This window comes from Cryptotermes secundus, unplaced genomic scaffold (assembly GCF_002891405.2).
Source record: "Cryptotermes secundus unplaced genomic scaffold, Csec_1.0 scaffold22, whole genome shotgun sequence".
NCBI lineage: Eukaryota > Metazoa > Arthropoda > Insecta > Blattodea > Kalotermitidae > Cryptotermes > Cryptotermes secundus.
In genome coordinates, this window is record NW_019742961.1 from 1,644,342 (window position 1) to 1,668,837 (window position 24,496).

The 24,496-nt window shown below is 39.3% G+C and overlaps 1 protein-coding gene across 1 annotated transcript in view; it reads left to right on the forward strand.

Moving 5' to 3' along the window:
- Positions 1-24,496, forward strand: part of LOC111873385 — a 114,460-nt gene that overhangs the window by 81,580 nt on the left and 8,384 nt on the right. The window contains exon 4 of the mRNA XM_023868050.2: positions 24,044-24,177. Coding sequence (XP_023723818.1) covers positions 24,044-24,177 — 134 coding nt within the window. The remainder of the gene's footprint in view (positions 1-24,043; positions 24,178-24,496) is intronic.

Consider the following 24,496-nt stretch of genomic DNA (forward strand, 5'->3'; position numbering starts at 1 on the left):
TGAATGAAATAAATTGCTCTTGACTAAACAGGGTATGCCATGCCCAAAAATTACATGAAATGATAAAGAAAAAGATGTAAAGGTGCGGTCACACAGAACGCTACGCTATGTTCGCTACGTACGCTACGTACGCTGTGTACACTGCGACGCAGCTAACATAGGGAACATAGCGTACATAGCGTATGGAAGTCTGTGTGGCCGAACCTTAAGGCTCACATATGTTTAGCTTTTTGCTATTATTTGGATTCCAGTCATTGAAATGTATAATACCACATATTAAGCAGTTTGAAATAAAGACGTTTAAATGATAGAGCTCAAGTTCGATTCCCAGCAGTATAAGATTTTTCTGTTATCAGAGATTTCGAGACTAGTTCTTGGGCCCACCCAGCCTCCTATTCAATGTTTACCTGGGCCTCTACCCCCGGGCATAAAGCGTCAAGGGCGTGAAGCTGAACGCCCACCTCGCTCTAGTGCCGAGTGCAGAATGGTGGAGTTATACCTACACTCCCCCGATATGCCTTCATGGTGTAGTGTTTAACTGATTAAGCACAAGGAAACTTTGCCTTTTATATCAGAATTAATTGAAAACATTTTCCCTTATGATACCATAACTTTGTTGGGTTATATAACCTCCGATTCTTGTTAGGCCTTTTGTTCGAAACAAACGTTTCACTCGAGAAAAAATATATTTTGTGGTAATACATTCATTCATTCATCAGTAATCTGTCAGACGACAGGTCCACAGTCTCTCCCAAAACAGTTCCTCCACTTAATGCGATCTAGAGCTTTCTCCTTCAAATAAAAATATCCTCTTCTGTCCCCAAGGTCATCCAGCATCTTCTTACGTCTTCTGGTTCGCATACATGGTGTCTCTGTTTTTGGAAAGAGACTATCCAGGAAAAGTGATAATGTGGTAGTTTTTCCATTTGCTTTCCACATCGCAGTACAACAGTCGTTCAAACCACTCTGGTCACGCCTGTTGCTATATGAACTTGAACCATCTCGAGCATCATTTGCTCTGTGCTTCAAGTCGCTGCTGATGACGCTGCTTCCGGCATCAGTTTTTGGTGTCCCTCTTCGTCTGATGCCTACCCTTTGACCTGTCCAGCAAAGGAGGCCCTGCCAGTAGCTACGCTACCGCTGGTATAGCTCTCAGGGTCCTTGGCATACTCAAACCCCCTCACCAGGATAAGGTGGTGGCACCAACGAGGGGGGGTTATCGGCGTTTCGGATACATTTGTGTCTGCGTCTTCAGAGTACGGAGGTAACAAATCCCTCAGAACATTGTACCTAGGTACACGGTATGACATCCAAGAAACTTGAAATCTTAACATTTATCTGCCCCAGAACCTCGTCTCGCGTAAGAAACCTATATTGAATGGTGACATCAAGGCCCACTTTCTGTCTCTGGTGCTCTACTTATGAATATATGCTGACGACTGTTTCTGAAATTAATGCTCAGCTGTCCCCTATTGCTGTGAGGACAATCTAATTTAGTGGCACTCTTTAACAAGGCTGAGGACAGCTCCGTATCTCGTCCTACCAAGTACGTCATTCCTGGATGAATACCACGTACCTCTGCGCTTGCAGTAAGCCTGTCTCTCTTTGTGTGGATTAGTGTTCGTCTGGTTCTGACAGAATTCGTTATCGTGCATGTATATGCAGTAGCAAGCAGCTTTCGGTAACGACATATTTGCGTGGTTCATTAACTTCAGTCATAATCGAGATCAGTAAAACATAACTAATTAACTAGAAATGTAACCACCCATGATAATCAATTATCCATTAATTCCAAGTGATTGCTACTGTATTTTACAAGGGATTTCGCGTTCCACGTAAGCTATTAATTAATTTAAAATTTCAGTACTCAGAAGTTACTCTATGAAGAACTGAAGTAAGTACTCTCGATATAGAAGCTTTAAATTATATTAGTGATGTAATTCAGCACAGAATTTCTGTATATAGAGATTTTAGTGTCTGAGCTCATACATGATTTTTAAAACATACATAAATTATCAAAATAAATTTATAAAATATTTTTCTAATCTTCGATAATGAAAAATTTACACTTCTCATTTAATCAGTTTCGGAACTAAGATATAAATCTATGATTCACACTGCTGACAGATACATTATTTTACATTCTACAAAAGGAAAACTTAATTCCATATTTTACTAAGGTCACCTATAATAAATGATCCACTATTTCAAAATCTTACACCAGTGTTTGTCTCACCTCATAAATACCAATACCTTGTAGAATTTGCTGATGACGTCGAAAGTAGGAATTTTTAAATTACTAGATCGCATATAAAAATCATAATTTTCAGAAATTCGGAAAGCACAAACACACACACATAAATAAATAAATGGATAGATGAATAAATAAGTGAATGAATGAATAAAGGAAGATTGCCTGAATTAAATAAACGAAGCAAATGAGTGATTCAACGAATGAATGAATAAGTATAACATAATTGAACAAAGAAATTATACGAAGAATTTTAAAGATCTTCTATAGAAATAATGACCAATAACCATCAATTATGCCACGCCATAGCTTAAGCGGTTAGTCGCTGGCTTCCCACCGCGGCTGCCCGGGTTCGATCCCGGGTCTGGTCAACTAGGATTTGTGGTGGACAAAGTGGAGCTGAGGCAGGTTTTCTCCGAGTACTTCGGTTTCCCCTGCCAATCTTCATTCCACCAATTCCTCCGTAATCACCCTCACCTATCATGTGGGGCTGGTACAATAGGCCAGAAGTGGCCGCAGTACAAGGGACTTAGACCCTTAAATTCCGTTTTTATCCGTCCCGTTATTCAAAGGTAGTTCTTCCTCCCTCATTTTCTTCTTCTTTAACAAACTTACATGTGTATAGATATACACGTACAATCGAGCCTCGGTATTTAGAACCCATATTAATCAGAATAAAAATAATTTTCAAAGTAAAAAGTAAAAATATCCGTGTAACAGGCCGTGAAGGCCCATAGGGTTGTGAGACGTTGCGGGTCCCACATTTTCTACACAACGGGCTCAAAGATGGCGGTAAGGTTGTCAGCCTTACGCGCCGGCCGCGCTTTACTCCCAAGGAATATTATTTAATTAATTCCTGGTACTCATTTCTGTTAGAGGCTGAGTAAACCCCAGGGCCTAGTGCGGCTGGAAGGATTAGGTCAACTGAAAAAAAATCCAATGACCTCATCGCGACTTGAACCCGCGACCTTCCGGCTTGTAACATAGCCCCTCAACCAACTGGCAGCTTCAAAAATTAACAATTTTATTTTCAGTGCAAATAAATTCTTGGGAAATATAATATTACGTGCTAATGGACCTGCCTCTTTCGGTGTTCAAAGATGTAATTCTGTTACAATTACCTCAAATCCGGCGTGTCATCGGGTTCCGGTCGTTGTTCATGCGTAAAATATACGTCTTATTAAACATTTTAATAAATGAGATTAATAGAAATATAATTATTTCTTCGAATTGCAGTAAACCGAGAGATGCTGTAGCCGGAGTGCACTAGTATTTTAATTAGGTCGGACTATCGAGTTCGCTCCGTGTTACAAAAGCACTGCTCTTTGTAAAGCACTCAATTTCAATTCACATATTCAGTGCTAGTAAAAGGACTTAGGGAGATTTAAGGTCCACATGGAGGCAAATATGAAGATTGTAGTTTTCAGAGAGAGAGAGAGCGCCCCCAGTATAGAATATATTGTTGAATTATAACTTTGTGTACCTTAATCTCCAGTTTTGCTTTGCATTGAAAAACGGAGAAAAATAGCAAAACACTCCTTGATATCCTGCTTCAGATATCCAAACTTTCACTTTTACTTGTCTTATAAATAAGGAAGTAGCCACTTTTCTACCACGTCCAATAGGGTAATCTTTTGTGGGGATTAGCCTCTGGAGAAAAGTGGACACGCTATGCGTGATCCGGCTTTAGAAACCGTTATACTTTATTTTAAGGTTTTTTCCTAGCATTTTATACACGAACGCCACAAAAAGGGATTACTGACCTCAGAATTCCGTAATGCAAATCCCTGCATATAGTCAAATGTGCCAAGCAATGAAAGTGGCTCTCGATACACGACTGAAGTAACAGCAAAAGTTTCATTTCACTTTCCTGTTTTCTTTCCAGGACAAGTGGAAAGAAATGCTCTGACGGATTTAACGGGAGCCATGCTCTTTGTGATATTTTGGATCATTTTGATTCGTTTCACGGTGCCGTTAGTAGCTACACTACACAATATCCTTGAATTGTAGGAGATACATGGATAATGAATTGGAATGAAGTTTAAAACAAATGACGGTGCTTGGTACTTGCTTGAAGATACTAAGAGAAACCATTAAAGACCTCCCGAATGCAAACCTTGAGTATTACCCATTCTGAATTTGTTTGGTCTTTAGAAGTAGCGTTTTCTAACATGTGACAGTGTGTAGTGGTGGTAATTTCTTACAGATATTTATGAAGAAACTAACTGCCTCCATCTTCAGGGCTAATGAATAAGTGAAGAAAGCAAGCATTCTGCTTATTGGATATGCTTGCTTGGCCCACGTTTCAACATTTAAGTTGGAACCTATACATTCATCCTCCGAAACGCCAAGAAACCATGCAAATTAACAGAAAGAATTCAGCTTGATCATTGATTGGCTTATTCTTCAATCCTGAGGATTAAAGCAATCAGTTCCTCCGAAACGTCCGAAAACTTCTTTGAGACTATAAGATGTTAGGCTCTATACGGAAATTTGTATAAAGTAAAATTCTATTTGTGCCCAATAATGCACCACAAGATGAGGACATATTAGGAAGTGGAGGTATAGGTCAACGCATTGTTAAATCCGGTAGTAAATATAGGGGAGTTGCGGTTGTCAGAAGTTAGGGGGATGACTATGTCCCAAATGAAGTCTGGACGCCGTGGAGAAAATGAAGCTGTCTGTTACTACCGGCAATCGAAGCCCTAATCCCTTGTCACCCAGCTGTTAATATAGTCGCTGTGTTGGCTGAGGTCTATATACAAACCCAATCACACAGACATTCAGATAATGCCTGTATTTTGTTTTCCGTTAAATGTGAAAATCCTTGCACATATTTTCATGGAGATTCTACCTAATACAGTTCTCTTTACAGAGATGGTATCGTAAATTGTTGAAGTTCAATCAAAATCGTTACAGCCTTTTCAAGAAAGTCGCCATTCTGTTCTGTAAGAGTCATCAAATATTCATATGAATAAAATTTATCTAATCGTCCTGGCGCCAGTGAGCTGCATGTCCATGTACTGATCCATGCGCACAGAAATGTAGGCACGCAGAGAGGTGGATAGCATTGAAGGGGATGAAAACGCGGAAATAAACAAAAATCTCCAGATGATTTTCTTCACAATCGCAGTACTTTCTCGTATACCTGTACGAGAAAACACGAGAAAGTAAGACGATGCAAGGAAGTGTTGTGTCTGAATAAACTATATATTTCATTAAGTACCAATATTTTTTTTTACTGTGGATCGTTTAATTTTGTTTGTTTGAAAAATAGTAAAGCCTAATATAAGATTCATATAAAGTAGAAGTCATACTTGACCAATAAGAACCAAAATTAAATCCGACTAGCAACTTCTAACCATAAAATTTCCTTAAAATCACTTCAGTAGTTCGGAATGGCACGTGAAGTCCAGTGGACAGATATGACCTTCATGTTATGCTATCATTTCATGCACTTTCTGCAACTTAATATTGCAGTGGGTTACTGTATAAAATTTAGACTGTGATGTGGCTTATTACACCTTGTGGTCTGGCAGATGTTATGGACTGTATAAATATTTACTACTTTGAAAACCACAAATTTCATCTGTTGCATAAAAGTGTGGACCACTTATATTAATACCATCCTCCTATCGACTGCTAGCAAATAAAACTTGCGGGCATACCCAGTGACCTGGAGCAAGACTCAGTTGTTTGTCATGTTCGCTGTATTGGACAGTCACATTTGATTCCTCTGTAGACCGTGTTGAATCTTTGTATGAAAGAGATGGTATCTAGCAGATTTCAGAATTACCATTGTTATTTATAATGACATTAATATAACAATATAAATTCTGAATATTCTAGCCGTATACCAAACACAGGACACACATACTGAGCCATTAGTTACATCATGGACATAATAATAAAACAAAATGGAAGGAAACGAACATATTAGAGATTTACTGTATATATACACCACATAGCAGCACACTCCCACCCAATTTCCTTAAATTAGCACAACAAATCCTTAAAAATCACTACACACAGCATTAATAACTCAACAAGGAGCGACAGCAACACACCACTGAAGAAAACGTAATTGCACATAAGATGTGTAACATAACATTAACAGTTAATATAGAATACACGTACATTTCTGCGGAAAATATTGACACACTGCAGTTATTACGTACATCACAGACATTAAACACAGATGACAATGCGTGCTGCTGGCGATCAGCAAGTACCGGCGATTCATGATTTAAAGTGATAACGCCTTCCATTCCCGACTAAATTTAACTGACAGCGCAGCAATTTTAGTAAGAGTAACTACTCCTGAGGATGGCCGTGAGAGGCCGAAACATCCTGTAGACGAGCGTACGTAGGACAGAAGGTAACGATAAAAGCGTTGCATTTGGAGGGTGGAAACGCTTATCCTCTGAAGATACAATTCCCTCGTTTAAAATGTTAATTAATCTACATGAAAGAGTCGAGATAACTGGTCGGTGTGGCGACTACGCTACGGGCTGGACTACCGAGGAGGCGGGGTTCGATTGAAGGTAGAAGCGAGAGATGTTTCTGTTCTGCACACCGTCCAGACCTGCTCTGGGTCCAACCCAGGCGCCTATCCAACAGGTACCAGGGCTTTCTCCCTGGGAGAAGTCTGTCCATACACCTCCATCTAGCGCCGAGGTCGAAAATGATGGAGCTATACGTCCTCTAGCTGGTCACGGTAGCCGAGCGGTCTAAGGCATGTACTGGCTTCGCTCGCTTGGAAACCGGGATCGTGGGTTCGAATCCCATTCAGGGCATGGATGTTTAGTTTGTGTACAGGTAGAGACCTTGCGACGAGCTGATCACCCGCCCAAGGTGTCCTACCTAATGTGTAAGATCGAGAAAAAAAGCGAAGTGAAAGGAGAAGTTCATGGAGGTAGGCCTAGGCCCACTGAGGCTGTAGTGCCAAGGGAGGAAAAAAGATACGTCCTCTTCCCCATACGTCTTCATGGCATAGGGACTAATTAATTAAGCACAGGGACAACTTTACCTTTTACCTACATGGCTTATTTATGATTGTAGAAATGACTGAGGCCCGTAAATTGATGTAAGGTTACACATTTTTAATGTTGCTGCAAGGCTAAAGCTGGTTGTAGAACCAGCCTTGGCACAATCTAGCCATATCAAATTGCCTTAACTCTGGGTTCTGCTTTGCTTCATTCTGTCGGATTCAGTCAGAGGAATGGTTTGCAGCAGTACAAGCTTGTATGTCTAATTTTGAAAATTATCCGCTCAGTGACCACTGGAAAGAGATGTCCAGTCCATACCCCCCTTCTCACACTCTGATAGTGCTGCTGTTGTAAAGTGTTCTGGTTGAGAGGAATTGCTATGCTCATCCACTGGCATGGACCTTTCCAACGCAATAACTTATTTTTCATTCACCACGGTGTGTTCCCGGTTTACGCACTGCAGTGCAACATTTGTTGTTTCCTATGGGCACACATTTAGTAGTCTGTCCTCATAATATTAAAATGTACGTGTATTTTACAGAAATTGGATGAAGTGTTACGGACATTAATCTAGTTACAATTAATATGTAATACAATTAATATTAATATGGACATAGCCATCATCTTGTCTGTTCTTAAAAACCGTCATGTTTTTTTTAAACACGACGTTTCGGGGACTGGATTCTGTCCCCGTCCTCAGGTAAAACATACTCAGTTGGGTTCAATAGACAGAGCTAGCCTCTGTCTCCCCGAAACGTTGTGTTTAAAAAAACAGGACAGTTTTTTAAGAACAGACAAGATGATGGCTAATGTCCAACAACATATTAATTGTAACAATTTATCATCGCCACGGACTTTTAGATCTTACATTAATCTAGCTCAGTACAGGGACCAGTAGAGAGTTCATGTCAATTCGATAATGGATTTTCGGGTTCCATAAAACTTCGGGGAAATTCTTGAGCAGCTGGGAAATGCGCAACATTTCAAGGATCCACCTCATTGGAGTTAATTAGTTAGTTAATTAGTCAGTCTGTGTCAGTCAGTCCTGCGTCGTATGGAAATCAAGCCGTGCCCATTTAAGAGCCAGAACATAAGACGTCCTTAGTTACGGTAACTCTTTTCTGACATTTTGACCTCTGTTTCAGATGGCATTGCATCACAAAATTCGGTTTCTTTTGAAAATGACGAAGAGAGTTAGGAGTCTGCATCAATGATTTGTACTATTTCAGTACCTCGCTCTGCTGTGACTTCTTTAGGAGGAGAGAATAAAGAATTCTCCAATTCATACTCATCGACCTTGTAAATGCATCGTGGTTTGCGCGGTAGATTAAACGTTTCCATGATAATCTCAGAGGCAGCAAGAAGTACACAGGACAACACAAACACAGAATAAATAGAGAGACAGACGTGCCTTGAGTGAGATTCGAAACCACGATCTCAGTGTTCGAGCGGGCGAATATATTTCATACCTTAGACTACGCAGTCACTGTGATCAGCTACTGATTTCTACACTCTTGCAAAATCACAAGTAAAATGACAGTTTTTCACACTTTAATATTTAATTTTTATATGGGAAATTCAGCATGGTGATATTTAAGCGTTACATTAAGTCAAGTTGCTTGTTCTCATTAAATTATAATCGTTTGGTTTCCCGATGTCTATCTGAAAGCGTATTTCAAAGTAATAAGATTTGAAAGAATGCAGTGCACAAAATTACCAACAGCATTCTTTTAAGTTATAAAACTTACTAAAAATTAGGAAAAAAGAAATTCAGATTAGTGCAAGTTTATCGTTTCGAATTTTAACAAGACTTATATCCAAGTTTATGGGGTACATGGAATATTTCACTAATGGCTTTGTATAAATCAGGCTCCATTATGGATCAATATATTTGAAAAACAGAGTTAACCTATAGGTTTTAATGAAAGTGTTCCATATCGAATATCAACAATATTTGTTGAACGGTTCATACGTTCCATGGAAACGTCCATTTGTCAACTCTAAAAAAAATTACCTCAGTGTAGCCGAAAGGGGGAGTTTCCCACCAACTTCAGTGAAAAGCCCCCCTCCCCCTATCGAATTTGAAGGAAAACCGTCCAGCGATAAAAAAGATGATATTAGACGCCAACAGATATTCCTCAGTATGAGACATTCAGTCTTTCTTTCGAAAACGATTAATTATATACAATTACTGCTAACTTGTTCCCAGAATTTAAGGAGACATATTACAAGGGCGTCTGAGTACAGGATTCTGAGGAGAATATTTTGACCTTAACCCGAAAAAAATAACGGGAGTCTGGTTAAATTTTAGTAATGATGAGCTTAACAATATTTTCTTGTCACCATATTTCGCTTGGATGATCAAATCAAGATAATAAAATTGGACGGAATCGTAACCCGCATGAAACAGATAAGATTTTTTCGAAATATTTCTTGGAACGTCCAAAGCCAACGTCTGCTTCGAAGTCCCTGTTATAGATGAAGAATAATATTAAAACGTATTTTAAATAAATTTAGTGGAAAATTGCGGTTTGCCTTTGTGTGGATCACGGTATGAAATGGCAGTGGACTACTTGAACACTTTTGTATATATTCAGATGCCATAAACTTGAAAAAATTCTTGATTATCTGCGCATCTATTGGTTTCTCAGTAATAAATTTGATTCTTGGGGATAGTTAGTAAAGAATATCAATATCGGTGATGAAAAAAAAGCTTCAGTCGTGATTTCCAGCTGTTATTCAAACTCTGAAACTACTCGAGCTCACCTGCTGAAATTTATTTCGTCGATTAAGAAAGGTCTGTCTCCAGGGAGTTAGTCACGACCTGTCTTTGAAGCTTAATTATATCTCTATCTTGCATTCAGCGACTCTGTAACACGGCGGAAGGGAACAAGCATTTTGGAATGTGCCCAGGACGGTAGGTAGGTGCAATCATACACGTTGTTAATGGGTTGCTGTTCGTATTCATTGCTTGATAAAACATAGACGGAGGGCAAATATGTACATATGGTTACAGTTCTGAAAGTACATACATCAGATTGTGTACACACGGACGGCATGAAGCTTTCATCCCTAGTTATAGCCACGTAACGGGCAGAACATGTTAGTTCTGTCATACGGATTTCAGCATTTCGATTCCCTTTACGCCTAAAAATCACAAGATTAAATAACTACGGTTCTGTAAACTTTGAAAGAAGAAAATCAAATGCGCGATGAAAGATACTGTCTTCATTGCTCCAGCGTAAAGTCAGATTACTGTAAATATTTCTCTTCTGGAGATGTAACCCCCACTTCCCGGAAAGATCGTTGGTTGGAACTATACGTTGTTTAACAACGCTGTATTCACTGCATTCCAATCATATTACAGAATGAATGTGGTTTTCTAAAATCTAAAGGTTAATGACCTTTATAAGGCTATTATTGCGTCATTATTCTTATAGAACTGAGGAAAACCAAGAAAACTTGAGGATAATCTGTGTCCCGTCCGAGATTCGAACAAGCAAACAGAGTTCTGATGTAAATGGCTTCTCTCCTTGCTGCGTGATTAATGATAGTTTCGTATTTGGCTTACTCTTCAACCCAAAAATAGATGCGATGTGTACTTCTAAAATTTCTGATTACTTTCTTTGAAGCACACTCAGTGATACCCCAGAAAATAGAACTCTTTAAATTATAAATAATTAGAGCGTTGCTCGAATATCAAAATTAAATATATAGAATGAAATATATTCCTTTGTTAAATTTACTTTGGTAACTATTTCATGCCAGCCATAAGAACGTGATGTTACGAACTGTTTAATTTTTAAGGAATACGTATGGGTTAAGCTGTAATGTTTGTAGTTGTTTCTGCAAGCGGAGCGGAGCTGCTCGAAGTGGTATGGAGGTGAAGTTACCACAATGTTCCAACATTTATAATGGCGAAATGTAAAGCCTGTGCTAATATTTTATGAAAAATAACAGTCCCTTGCGGTTGAAAAAAAGAAGAAAACTTGCTTAATGTTTCTACATAGCTGCTCGTAGTAAGGTAGAGGGGGCTGTGAAAGCACTTTAAGCTACGGAAGGCTATATGCATCGTGTTCATATAACAGGGATTTACTCTTAAAAGGAGACCAAAGGCAGAACATGGGGGAAATAAAGAAAAACACAACTTTCTCAAGAGGAAATGCAGCGCGAAAGAGTGGACTGGCTGAAATTGTTCATTCGTAATTGAATTTCAAAAGTAAGGTTGTTTCTGATTTTGGAACAAAAACGTAACTCCTAGTCTCTCGGTATGTTTTGTTTATTTTTGTCGAGAATTTAAGCAAATATTGTCGGTGAACCTCTGCGTATCCAGCTTCATCAATATTAAATAGCGGGACTTTAGCGTCACAATAAAGTGAATACTTTAAAATTTAACCACCTAAATTGAATATTGTAACATGCACATAGCCTCTAAGTTAGAGATGATTTACTTTGCTTCTTTATGTAAAATTCTATTCGAATATTTTTTGGTGCGCTGTTGTCAGTTATAAAGAGGTACGATTAATTAATTAATGTTACCAATTAATTGGTTAACGACAGCTGTGTCCTTATGCTGATAAATTAGGAAAATAATTATATACCCAGTATCAGTTTTAGCAATTCCAAATTATATAGTTTTCATGATGTAACAATAAATTACTTAATACTTCATATAAAGTCTATAGATACGTGCTCAAATAATTATATGAAGCCACATAATTTTAATGGCGCTAATAATCACTCAAGAAATTAAGGAATTCTTCTATTCCTATGGTAGTAGAATATTCGTGTTAACCAGCGGACAACGAAAGCTGAAGAAGTGACCGACTCGTAAATCAGAACCAAGTCAGTCACCGTAGGAAGAGAAGACGCTCGTACTCCAGTAAGGAATGGAGCGAGTATAATTGTAATTGTAATGAAGTGACAATAAAACCAGTCATCAAATGCAGCACCCGTTAATATTCGTCACGGAACCCCGGACACGTGACAATATCTTCTAAGTTTTTGCGTAATTTTCTTGTCTCCTAAATTAATACGTATGTTCAATCGTTTTAAATCGTATTAGTTAATTGTCGCACATGGATAAACATAATCATGTTGCATATCGATAATGAGTCGCATTCCACATTGCAGGATATTCGTGCCATTGCATAATATAGCAGAAGAAAGTTTTGCCGGAACTGCGAGTAGAGAGCTCGCATCGGTGTGTTGAGGAACTACGGCAAACACTTGATGTCAGTTAATCGCGGTGAAAGAAAGAACTGCCTTACGTGTATAAATATATAAACCAGCATGAATTATATACAGGCACATAATATTTAAAAAATATCAGCTGAATACTTACATCATATACTACAAAGCACAATGTATGCAATCAATGTGTTGTTGCCAATTTGTTAATGTGAAAATATCAGTATATTTCATAAATCAACCGTTTAGTTCCGAGGTCGAGAATGGTTTAGCAATGCCTCTCACCCATACGTCATCGTGACACAATTACATGGGTAATTTTACATTCTACCTTTAGTACGTTTAATATTTACTTAAACTGATCATAAAAATATAAACAAATATAAGTGCAATAATAATTATCAACGTGAGAGATATGAATTAACCTTCAAGTTGGCCGTGTAATAGCTCAGGCTGTTAGTCGCCGGCTTCCGACCTCAGCGATCCGGTGTCGTTCCCAAGTCAACTCATGTAGGATTTGTGGTGGAGAAAGTGGCACTAGAGCAGATTTCCTACGAGTACTTCAGTTTCCCCTGTCAATTCTCATTCCACCAAAAGTTCCATACTCATCTATCATCCGGTATTGGTACAAAAGGCCAATTAGTGACCGAAGTACCAAGTGAACTCAGTCTCACCCCATCCCACGGAAAAAACAATAAAAATTAAACAAAACTCCTAGTCAGATGTCTTGCAGGGCCCGGCGAGCAACCAGACACTATCACTCCCATGACCGGAATAAACTCTGTTAAGAACATTCTGAAGTTACAAACAAGACCTGTGTAAAATTGAAAACAGTTCTGCCATATACTCGTAGTAGTGGAATTCTTCATCTGCGTCTGCATTCCCTCTGCAACAGTTACATTCTGCACACACGGGGCTTTCTGTGCGGCTGGGATTGTTCTCATCTTCATCGTAAATCATCCCTCTTTTCCACCCCCACACTCTCATTTTCCCCCTCAGGTGTTAGGCGTACGTGTCAGTCCCCCTTCGAGACAAAGTTTGATCCAAAAACTAGACACCGCTATTCGTATATCCACGCTTCGAAATTATTGCCATGATTTGGAGAAATAATGACAAGTTGTCTATTATTTGTCTAATCGCATGTTTATCTTCCTGAAATACTAAATGGATTTAAATTAAGTTTGTTTTTCGTGGATCAGCATTTAAATTTGTTGGCCAATCGTACCTAGGTCTTTGCTGTATAAGGAGGCACACTTGAAGTTCATCTGAATTCTCAAAAGGAAATATATTACGAGAATTATTATTTAGAGTGAACTACAGATATGGTAGAGATGTAAAGCTTATGTTTTAAATAATTTCGAAAATTATTAATATTTACAGCAATGCAGGGAAACTACTGTCTCAGAGTTAAAGTATGACATCTATAGTAGTGCAGTGGATACCTTTATATATTGTAAAAGCAGTAGCTCTACATGGCAGACTCCTTTGTCAGAAACTCATAGGCACACAGCCAGTCAAGAAATTCTCTGACTCTCATGGAATTCCGAACTTCATTACAGTTATCACAAGAGCCTGAAATGGACCTTATCTCCAGCCAGTGGAATTCAGTCCACGCTCTCTTTAATATGATTAACGAATATTAATATTATCATCACATCTATTTCCATGTATGTGAATTTCTCTCTTCCATTTACGTTTTCTGAATAAAATTTATATCCCTTTTTTTTTTGCATCTTCCGCTACGTGCTACATGCGCCGACCATCATCTCTTAATTTTATGGCACTGATACGTTTTGAATCTTTCAAACACATGTACAGAAGAAAGCAGTCTTCTGGGATTTGGCACCGTGTATATGTGGTGTTAACCGACGTTTCGGAGGAACGTATCGCCTCCATCTTCAGGGTAGAAGAAAAAATATAAGAAATCTGCAAGCGAAGAGACCGTGAGNCGTGAAAGCCTCAAATCTTACACATCTACAGAAGTTCTCGAAATATTGTATATATGCACGCAATGTTATTTGCATCTATGGAGGGGGTTGTGAAAATTTACAGATGAAAATAAAGAGAAACTTGGAAGATGAATAAATTAAAAGTAAACATTCAGTAAGAAAGGTAGAGAGAGTAGTATGATGAGACAGAAAGTAGAAGATGTACATCAGTGGAACGGACGTTAACATGCAGTCATAGAGACGAAATTGCAAAGAGCAAGGAAACTATATGGAGCGAGTTGTGTATGTGTGTGTGTGTGTGTGTGTGTGAGTGTGAGAAAGTTTAGGGGAGAGCTTTCAACTCTTGCCATCTACTTCAACTTCTTGTCGCTGCCAGTCCACATAACTTGAAACAAGAAGTTGAAGACTTTGAAGACTTCCTGACAGCTGGATGGTTTTCTTCTTATAAACTGCCTGTAGTTGCCTAGAGCCAGGAGGCAGCTACAGACTAATGTAATGTGAGTTGTGTGGCGGAAACTAAAATATTAAAAGCAAGTTCAGTTTGTTTCGAAACTGGTCCTGGCAGCACTGAAAAGAGACTGATATAAACAATATGGATTTTCTCGCGCTTGGACATTCACACTCTTCTGCGCAGTGACATTACTGCGACAACCACATTGTTTCTACATTGATTGAACACACCAAAGAAGAAGATATATAGTGTTCGTTTTTCATGATCCTAGGTGTGAAACTGCTCGGCTGTATGAGCCGGCAGAAAGTAGGAATAAATGAACAAGTTTAGACCATACGCATTTTGAGTGGCCATCAACTGTAATTCCTTCATTCATCTGTAATCTGTCAAGACGACAGGTCCACAGTCTCTTTCAAAATAATTCCTCCACTTAATGCGATCTAGAGCTTTCTCATTCAAATGAAAATATCCTCTTCTGTACCCAAGGTCATCCAGCATATTCTTACGTCTTCTTCCTCGTCTTCTGGTCACTTCTATCCGCCCCTCTATCTTTCCTTCAGTAACTTCTTTTAGAAGGCAGTTTCTGCGTAAAACATGGCCAATCGAATTAGCCTTCCGTTTTCTTATTTCGTGTAGGATATTCCTCTGCTCACTGACTCTAAATAACACTTCCTCATTTCTCACATAATCGGTCCAACTGATCTTCTCCATCCTTCTCCAACACCACATTTCGAAGCTGTAATATAGATTGAGATATAAATTAATTTACGTATCCGGGATAAACAGGGAATCGATATTCATCAAATGATATCTGAAGTGAGACACAGAGCTGAAAATGTGAGATGAGAGGATTACGTGAGGACCAAGAGGAATCATTTCAATACGATCTATTCAATACCATTGACCATTGTAACAAATGCACTGAAAGACACGAAAATAATGTATGAAATATGATATATCTCACTGCCATCTAAGCTCATAGACTAACAAATATGTATTGTCTGTATGCCAGTGCAGAGTCCGTTTTTCTATTATATCACAGACCAAAATAGACATTAACAATGATTTTAAACGCTTAGCATATGCAGTACAGTCTCACTGGCCCCAATATAAGCTTACACTTATTATCGCAATTTATATTTTAATAAAATGATGTTTAAAAGTAAATATTTTAAAAATCTAGATAGCTTTTCTTCAAAATTAAGTCCTATATCCTTGGAGAAATAATAATAGTTTGGTTGTTTTGTATTGAGTCTGTCGGAAGTACCACATGTTAGTTATTCACACAGTGTTCTGTAACCGAAAATAATTTGGCAAATTATCCCTCTATAAGAGAAATGTGAAGAAGTCCTGGACCATACAAATCAAAGGTTTTCTCTTAGGTTTAGACTTTCAAGAAAAGAAGAGAGTTTTGCCGAGTGTCGTCACTTCCTAATACAAGAGTTCTCTAACATAAAGAAATAACTGAAATAGTGAAAGTGTTATTAGTGACAGTGAATTCTTTGGAATTGTGGAACAAAGAAGTATTTCTTCTAACATTCAGCTCTTTGTAGGCCTTGAATTTTGATCACTAATCCTAAGTAGGCATGTTACTAGAAAGTGTACTCCTTACGAGTCTGAGATTTTCTCAGTACATTTAATGACATTTCCTGAGCTGAACTTTTAATATAACGGCTAAGCCGAAAATGAATGTGATGTATGTAAAGATACAGAATTATCTGTTGTAGCATGGTACTGGGTAATATTAGAGCTCCGGAGGAAGAGCGGATAAAGTTCCTAAGTACACACTACTTTTGTTCTTAGATTTTCTCAATTTCAGTTTAACGGATGACTTCGGCCTTCAGAAAAATTCTGAAGATTGCAACTCCAATACCTGCCGAATCTCAAGGAAACCTTCAATATTCTTTGAGGGGTTTTCCCGAAAACGGAACTTGTATCCTGAGATTAAGTTCTTAGCCATTGTGTTTTATACAAAAGTCAATTTTCTGATAAATACTTTCTACTGGAACATGATCACTTATATTGCGAGTGTTTTTATGGCACTGGTACAAATTTTAAGAGGTTTATAATATGTCATTCTCTTTCAGAATACAATAGGGAGACCATTACGGTAGACTGTTCTCTTCTGGTCGTCTGTAAAGCTAGCAGAATGAAATTTTCATCCATTGTTTCAGTTACTCGGTTGGATACAGGATGCGGTTTTCTGCATAATTACTGAATTTTTATCTCACCACTTTTTCCATATTTATTACAGTTCCTGTGTACTTACTCTGCGTTAGGCACCACAGGGATTTAGAGACTGGACATAAAACGTACAAATTGGGTTTGTAATTCTCAGGGCGGTAATAACTAAATAAACAAGTCCTCCTTTTTTCTATATGTCGTACCATTTTTCTGTTTCTTCCCTTTAGAAGAAGTTACGAAACTGGGTGCCCAACTAGTACAAGCCTACAGCTGCCACTTGTCATCTCTGCAGCATATATTTTGTAATTTAAACACACTTGTCCCTCACATTAGCTACTCGCATTTGCGGAGAAGGTTACTACACAAGTTCGGCCTCTCAAACTCTGGGGTCGCGAATTCGAGTCCTGCTAGGTGCATGGATTATCATTCTCTTTACTTGCCTTTTCATTAATCCTGTTTAAAGAGGCCTTAAGACGTGGCGGCCGGTCACGGTAGCCGAGCGGTTTAAGGCATATACTGTCTTCGCTCGCTCGGAAGCCGGGATCGTGGGTTCGAATCCCACACAACAACTATTGAAGAGGTAGAATACTTTATATGTGCTGCAGTTACAGTGATCTTTAGAGTGTTTAAACCAATGAGGTTGTTATAGTTACTTGCAGTTTCGAATTGTGTGTACAAGTTGTCAATAAATCGTGTCACCAATCCAAACCCCGTCTATAGTCACTCATACACGTGACGATATCATTATGGGTTCGCATCACATGCCTTTCTTAACGATCATATGCCAAGAATCATATAGAGGTTGACGGTGTTATGCGAGAAATGCTTTAACGGAACCCGAGTATGTCGGATTTTAGCAGGAAGAGCGTTTAACGATCATGTAGCTTTCTGGATGGAAGCTGGAGAATATTTCAAAGAAAAACAGCGCTCACACAGTTCCTGAAGGAAGATTCAGTAAGGAAGCAGGAATGAACGCAGTAGGAAGCGACACGAATGCAGATTTAACAAGGATAGAGGCTGGGGTCTGCACTTATTTACAGCACTTGAAACTCGTTATAACGGTATTTATGACACTTGGAGCTTAAGCCAGTCACTTCCGGCTTCCAGCGTAAGAAAGAAAGGAACTGGCATTTTACGATCGCATTTAGTCTCTGAAGAAAGAATTCTTGTCGTCTTTACTCATGAAATTGTTCAACAGAAGAATTCTCTCTTCTGAGATATAACGCTGTGTAGTCCCTTGAAAATTAACCGGCGTTTCGGAGGAACATGTCGCCTCCATTTTCAGGGTCGAAATAATATACAAAATAAGCAAGAAACAGATACGAAGTAAGGGGAATACAGAGGTCTACATTGTGTTACATCCCAGAAGACAGAAATTTTCGTAACAATTTCCGTAAGAACCTCAAATTTTACTTGCTCTTCAGCATGTTTATCAATATTGTAGCGTGTAGAGCCGTTGCTATGTAGCGACCGAGAGAAAGACATATATACCAGAGCAATTTCTAGGCAACGGCTCTGTAAACACTTTCCACAGCAAGAGACATGAACGTAACAATGGTACAGCAACAGGGGAACTGTTCTTTTTCTGTGTGGTCGGTGTCGAGGGGTTATAAGCGAGACGAGGTATAGAGTTTAATTGATAGTCGCGTGGTGAAAAGTAGACCAGGAGGTTGTTGTGAAATGGCCGCGAGTCAGTTGCAAGAGTGCTCAGTTGAAAGTCCGGCTGTGAAGAGAAAATGTTATGTGTGATATTTAAAGTGTGTAATTAAGTGAGACTGTTACAGTTCTTGTTTTAAAGTCCGTTTCTAGGGAACGGCTACTGGAGAATAATAGACTGAGGACACTAGTCTGTATGTGTCAGTGATCTTTAAAGTGTTGTCACGAGTCATGAATATATAAGTGGTCAACAAATCGAGTCACCCATCTAAACTCCCTCTGTAGTCATATACATACCATGTGACAACATTGACACTATTCCCTTACAATTACTGTGCCACGATAGCTCAGTCAATATAATCACTGGCTGATGAATACATCTGTGTTCTTCGATTTTCTGCGGAGGCAGGAGTGTTTCTTTTCTCCTCCGCATTCAAACAGCCTCAATTTTACTCTTAGGCTGGGGCCACACGAGCGCACAAAATGCGTCCGTTGCAACGACGTACTTTATGACGGACGTTGCTGAGGACACCACACAGTTGCAGAATGCGGTGTGTAGTTCTTTGTCTGCAATGGAGCCAGAAGAAAGCTTAGCATTCGCCTCTCTTGTTTATTTCTACAACGGACGCGTTTTGTGCGCTCGTGTGGCCCCAGCCTTACTCAGCGGCTACTGTGCGGGCTTTCCCCGAGTATATAGCCAGCTGGAACATCAAGCTGGCCTACGTCTAGGGCTGATGTTGAGAATGCCGAAAAGCAAAGTGTGGTCAGTAGCGGTCCACCAGATTGTACATAGTATTATATGATATATAGTAAATAAAATAATTGAATTCAAAAGAATTATGACGGATCTTCATTTTAAAATCTTTAAATTTGGAGATATAAAAAGTGGTTAGTTACAACTTAGCCAAATTTTTCTCATATTCGCAGAAAAAAAGAGCAATTATATGCACTTTACGGCTAAGGGGGATGTTATGAGATCTGAATGGTCCGAGCGTCTGCCAGGCGCCCATATAGTGACCCGTAATTGCCGAATATCGGATCCATATACCTGAAAACTTCCCACAAATAAATGAAACGCTGATTGAACCTAACTTCATAAGCAAAGTCTTTCTTTGAGAAGCTAACAGTCGCTCAACTAGGTAAAAGATTATTTACCTTTTATGAGACCCATGGGGCAATTATCGAGTTAACGAAAGCGCAACAGTGCAGCTGAGTTCAGTAGCATAATGAATGTACTTCAGAAAAGAGTTCACGTTCACTTGTACGAAAGTGTACGTAAAGCAAGTTATATTACAATTATTGTCACCGTCTCATCTCATGGTTTCTCCAGTCTTACAAAAATAATTATTATTCGCACAGTTAAACAATAGGCCGCCTCTGTGATCTAGTGGTCAGAGTTCCTGCTTACAGATCCAGAGGTCCCGGGTTCGATTCCCGGCGCTACCAGATTTTATGAGAAGTAGTCGTTCTGGAACGGGGTCCACTCAGCCTCGTGATGATAACTGAGGAGCTATTTCAAGGAAATAGCGGCTTTGGTCTAGAAAATCGAGATTAACAGCCGTTGGGGAACCGTTGCGCTGACCACGCAACACCCTCTAACCGCTAAAGTTGGCACTAACTTCGCCGACAAGCGGCGGTCGCTCGATCGGTATAGTTCGCTTGCGGACTACAGGCCACTGAGTTTGTTTTCGTTTGATAGTTAAACAATTAGACCCCTGGACGACCAGACTTCGACATCCGGCAGGGGAAATGAATTTGTCTCCTATCCACAGCGTCGAGACTGACTCTGGGTCCCACTCAGCATCCTATCCAGTGAATACTTGAGACTTTTCCCAGCGGGGAAGCGGCCGAGGAGGTTTCAGTAATCTCCATCTATTTCAGATGAAGATTGGTGGAGCTACACCTCAAACCCCATACGCCTTGATGGCTTAGTACTTATTTATTTAAGCACAGGGGCAACTTTACCTCTTACCATGAGAGTTCAGGAGTCAGAACACACTGTCTGTCAGTTTGTATGCTGGTATAATGAATAAAACGAGTGGCATAAAGACATAAAGATCATCGATTAGTGGTCGTAAATTACGACAGGAAAGTTAAACATATTTATCACGTGGTATGTTGACTTTGAGAGCAGATATACTAGAATTTATTTTCCAGTAAAATTGGCACCTATATAATTAGATTGTTTACAGCTTGGAATGTATGACTTATCCCGCTCTCGCTGTCATTGAAGACGCTCTGGCGAATAAAAAGAATCTTAACTCCCCCATCGAAGCTGCAACCCCTCTGCAGCAACAGCTGGGGTTGATTTCTCCCTTTATACAATTTATTCCTACTGGTGCGCGGCCTGTTCATAGTGCGATGTTTTGGAATGGATCTCATCCCCTCCTCTTCCATATTTCTTGCGCCAGAACACCTTTTTTTTTTTTTACCGAAATCACCATAAATCTTAATGTTTGGAACACGAAATATACATATGCACTTCTTCATAAGCCCATTACTGGAACAGTCCTCCAATATATCGTGTTTCTTTCTGAAGAATATTGTTATTTTCTGGGGGAAGGTTATTTTAAAAACTTAGGCACCACGTCACAGTAAATGATAAGTTATTTTAATATCGGGGTTGAAACAGATAATCAGAAAAATACTTGGATTTCCACCTCTAGTTGCAGTACCCACAGATAACCCTCCGATTTATCAATTTTTTTATACGTAATAGCGTTCAGTAAGTCTTCACGTTATGAACTTGAGATATTCTGAAAGATGGCTTGAGAGAATAAGCAACGCAGTTGTCTAGAAGTAACATATTACTTCAAAGGTAGAGACAACAGTACCTAATTAAGGGCAGGTATTTTCCACTATCATTATTACTACCATCTTAGTTTTCATCCTTAGCATTCTATTAATAAAACCACGAATAATTCTTGCTTCTTAATTTTTATAATCTTAGTATTATGGAATGGGACCCTTTACAGTAAGGGTAGGTATTACCCAAGGAAGAGAGGGTAGAAGTTGCATAAAAATAAACCAGATTTTTTTTTTTACATGTATGTAATATTCGATTTTGTGTTGGGTAAAATATATTCATGAGTATCGTTAACGTCTGGGAGAAATACTGTCACCATAGCTTTAAACATACCATGAATTTTCACCATTTTTATATCATTAGGTCAACATACGTGTATATATGGAGCCTGAATAAAACGCAGTCAAATTTTACGCGTTGATCATTACCTCGTTCTTTTTATGAAAACTGGCAGTTTCGGAAAGTGTTTCTATTTCGACTTCCCGAAACTTTGTCTTCAAATACATAACTTCTGAAATATCAGAACTTGCGCCTAAACGTTCACAAATTAATTAAGTAAATAATTACAAAATATTAAGATGAATACTCGGTCCTTAATCTCGTCCTTGGACCATTGATTTTATTCACATTCATTGAATTTTTCTTACTCCAGAATTGTCTAACTGAGAGTGTCTCAAGTAACCTTAATAGATGTGCTTTTTTTTTCCTTGGCACTACAGCCCCAGTGGGCCTAGGCCTACCTCCATGAACTTCTCCGTTCACTTCGGTTTTTGTAGATCTTACACATACGGTAGAATTCCTTGGGCGGGTGATCAGCTCGTCGCAAGGCCTCTACCTGTACACAAACACAGAAAAACGCACACACACGATAGATGTGCTTACGTGTAAGTAATATTCCTGGCATAAACTTGAATATATTGAACAAATTGGTTCCAGCGGAAACCCATCTGAATTCTAATCGGGAGGTCCCAGATTCGAATGTTGGCCGGGTCACAGACTGCCCGATTGAAGTTTTTGTTGCTTTCCTTAGCACCTCCAGGTAATTGCCCGGTTAAATTAGGCCACAATCGTTTCCTTCCACATCCCTGTGAATTCTTTCACTAATCATTCTTTTATTCGGCATTAGCCAAGCCTCTATCAGCATAGTTAATTAAACAATAAATTAAAAATAAAGTAAAATAAAGTTGAACATACCGGTCACGGTAGCCGAGCGGTCTAAAGCATGTACTGTCTTCGCTCGCTTGGAAACCAGGATCATGGGTTCGAATCCCACTCAGGGCATGGATGTTTAGTTTGTGTGTGTGCGTTTTTCTGTGTTTGTATACAGGTAGAGGCCTTGTGACGAGCTGATCACCCGCCCAAGGAGTTCTACCGAATGTGTAAGATCAAGAAAAACCGAAGTGAACGGAGAAGTTCATGGAGGTAGGCCTAGGCCCACAGGGGCTGTAGTGCCAAGGGGGGGGGGAGGAAAGAAGTCGAACATACACAGAAAAGCACCGCATCGGGCGCTGGTGGTCTCTTTTGAGGTTAATTTGTCAGGAATCTTACAACTTTTACATTACTTCACTGCAATTTTCTCCATGTTTCTCTCTGTGAACCTAGCCAGTAGAATTTCGAATTTCTTATCACGTTTGGACATTGTACCGTTTAACAAGATAACATTTCCACTCTACCATGTAACCTTCCCTCACAATTAGGCGCATTTTAATGAATATTTGTTGGAGGCTACTAAATTTTTAGCTATATGTCGTAAGATTGATCAGAAGAGATCATCACGTTCTTATATTCAAAATGCGATATAGGCTCGTTCTTGTTGTGTGAACAGAATGCAACCACCTGCAACTTTTCCTATAATTTTTGCTTTTTTGAACACGGCGGCGAGTCTATGTCTATCTAGGCTCTACGGCCCTCTCTTGGGCCTTGGCCGCCTTCTCAGATTCTTGATGATTTACACAGTCGATATGACTCCTTGGACGGGGGATCAGCCCGTCGCAAGGTCACTACCTGCACATAGGACAGTACAAAAACCGAATAAATCCGCACAAACATCCATGCCTCGAATGGGATTCGAACCCACGATACTAGTATTTGAGCGGGTGAAGACAATTTATGTTTTCGACCCCGCGGCCACTGTAATCGGCACGGCGAGGCTTTCGTAACCTAATATTTGAAATTTAAAGCAAGCAGTAAACCAAAATTACGTTGGCCCAGCAGCTTTCGTGTTTCAACGGCTAAACTGGGTTAACAAATCCGTCTGACTAGGAAATGCAATCTTCCAATTTTATAACTAGGCCAATAAGGCATATTTGAAAGAGGCAATTTTTGGTGGAAGCGGACGCTCCGATAAGCTCACTGCTTCAGAGCAGGTCAGTTACAAAAAAACAAGAAGTCTGCTTTCGACTTCCAAAGCATTCAAACACAAAATCTGCCCTCCACAGAATTCTAAATTATTTTTTTCCGCAGCGAATCAAACCCCTGCCATCCAACCCGTGACCCATCTCTGTATTATGGCAAGAAATAAAATGAATATTGATTAATTATTTTTTTGAAATTGTGTTAATGTTGCAGCGTTGCCAGAGGAAGGCCCAAGGATTACGGGAGGTCGCCCCCGCTACCAGATTGGGGATACTGTGCGGGTCAACTGCACATCAGGGCGCTCCAAGCCAGCAGCACAGCTCATGTGGTTCATTAATGGAGAACAGGTGAGTAAGACTCATGGAAGTTTAAAGTGATGTGTTTTGATGCTTCTTGCCATTACTGCACTACTGAAAAATTCGTGGAATATCTTAGAACAACTAAAAATACTTGTATTTTCACTTTTCAGTTCAGTTATTTAAGTTACCTGTAGTTGTGTTGTGGAAACAGAGGGAGAGAGAGAATCATTATCACGTAATTGTTCATTCTGCGTTTTTCCACGAATGATGGTGGAGTTACTGAGGGTAGGTGATGACAGTAGGGAGTGGTTGCAGTATGTAGTACATAATGGAAGGACCCAGTTGCTGGTGAAACCAGGCAATCATT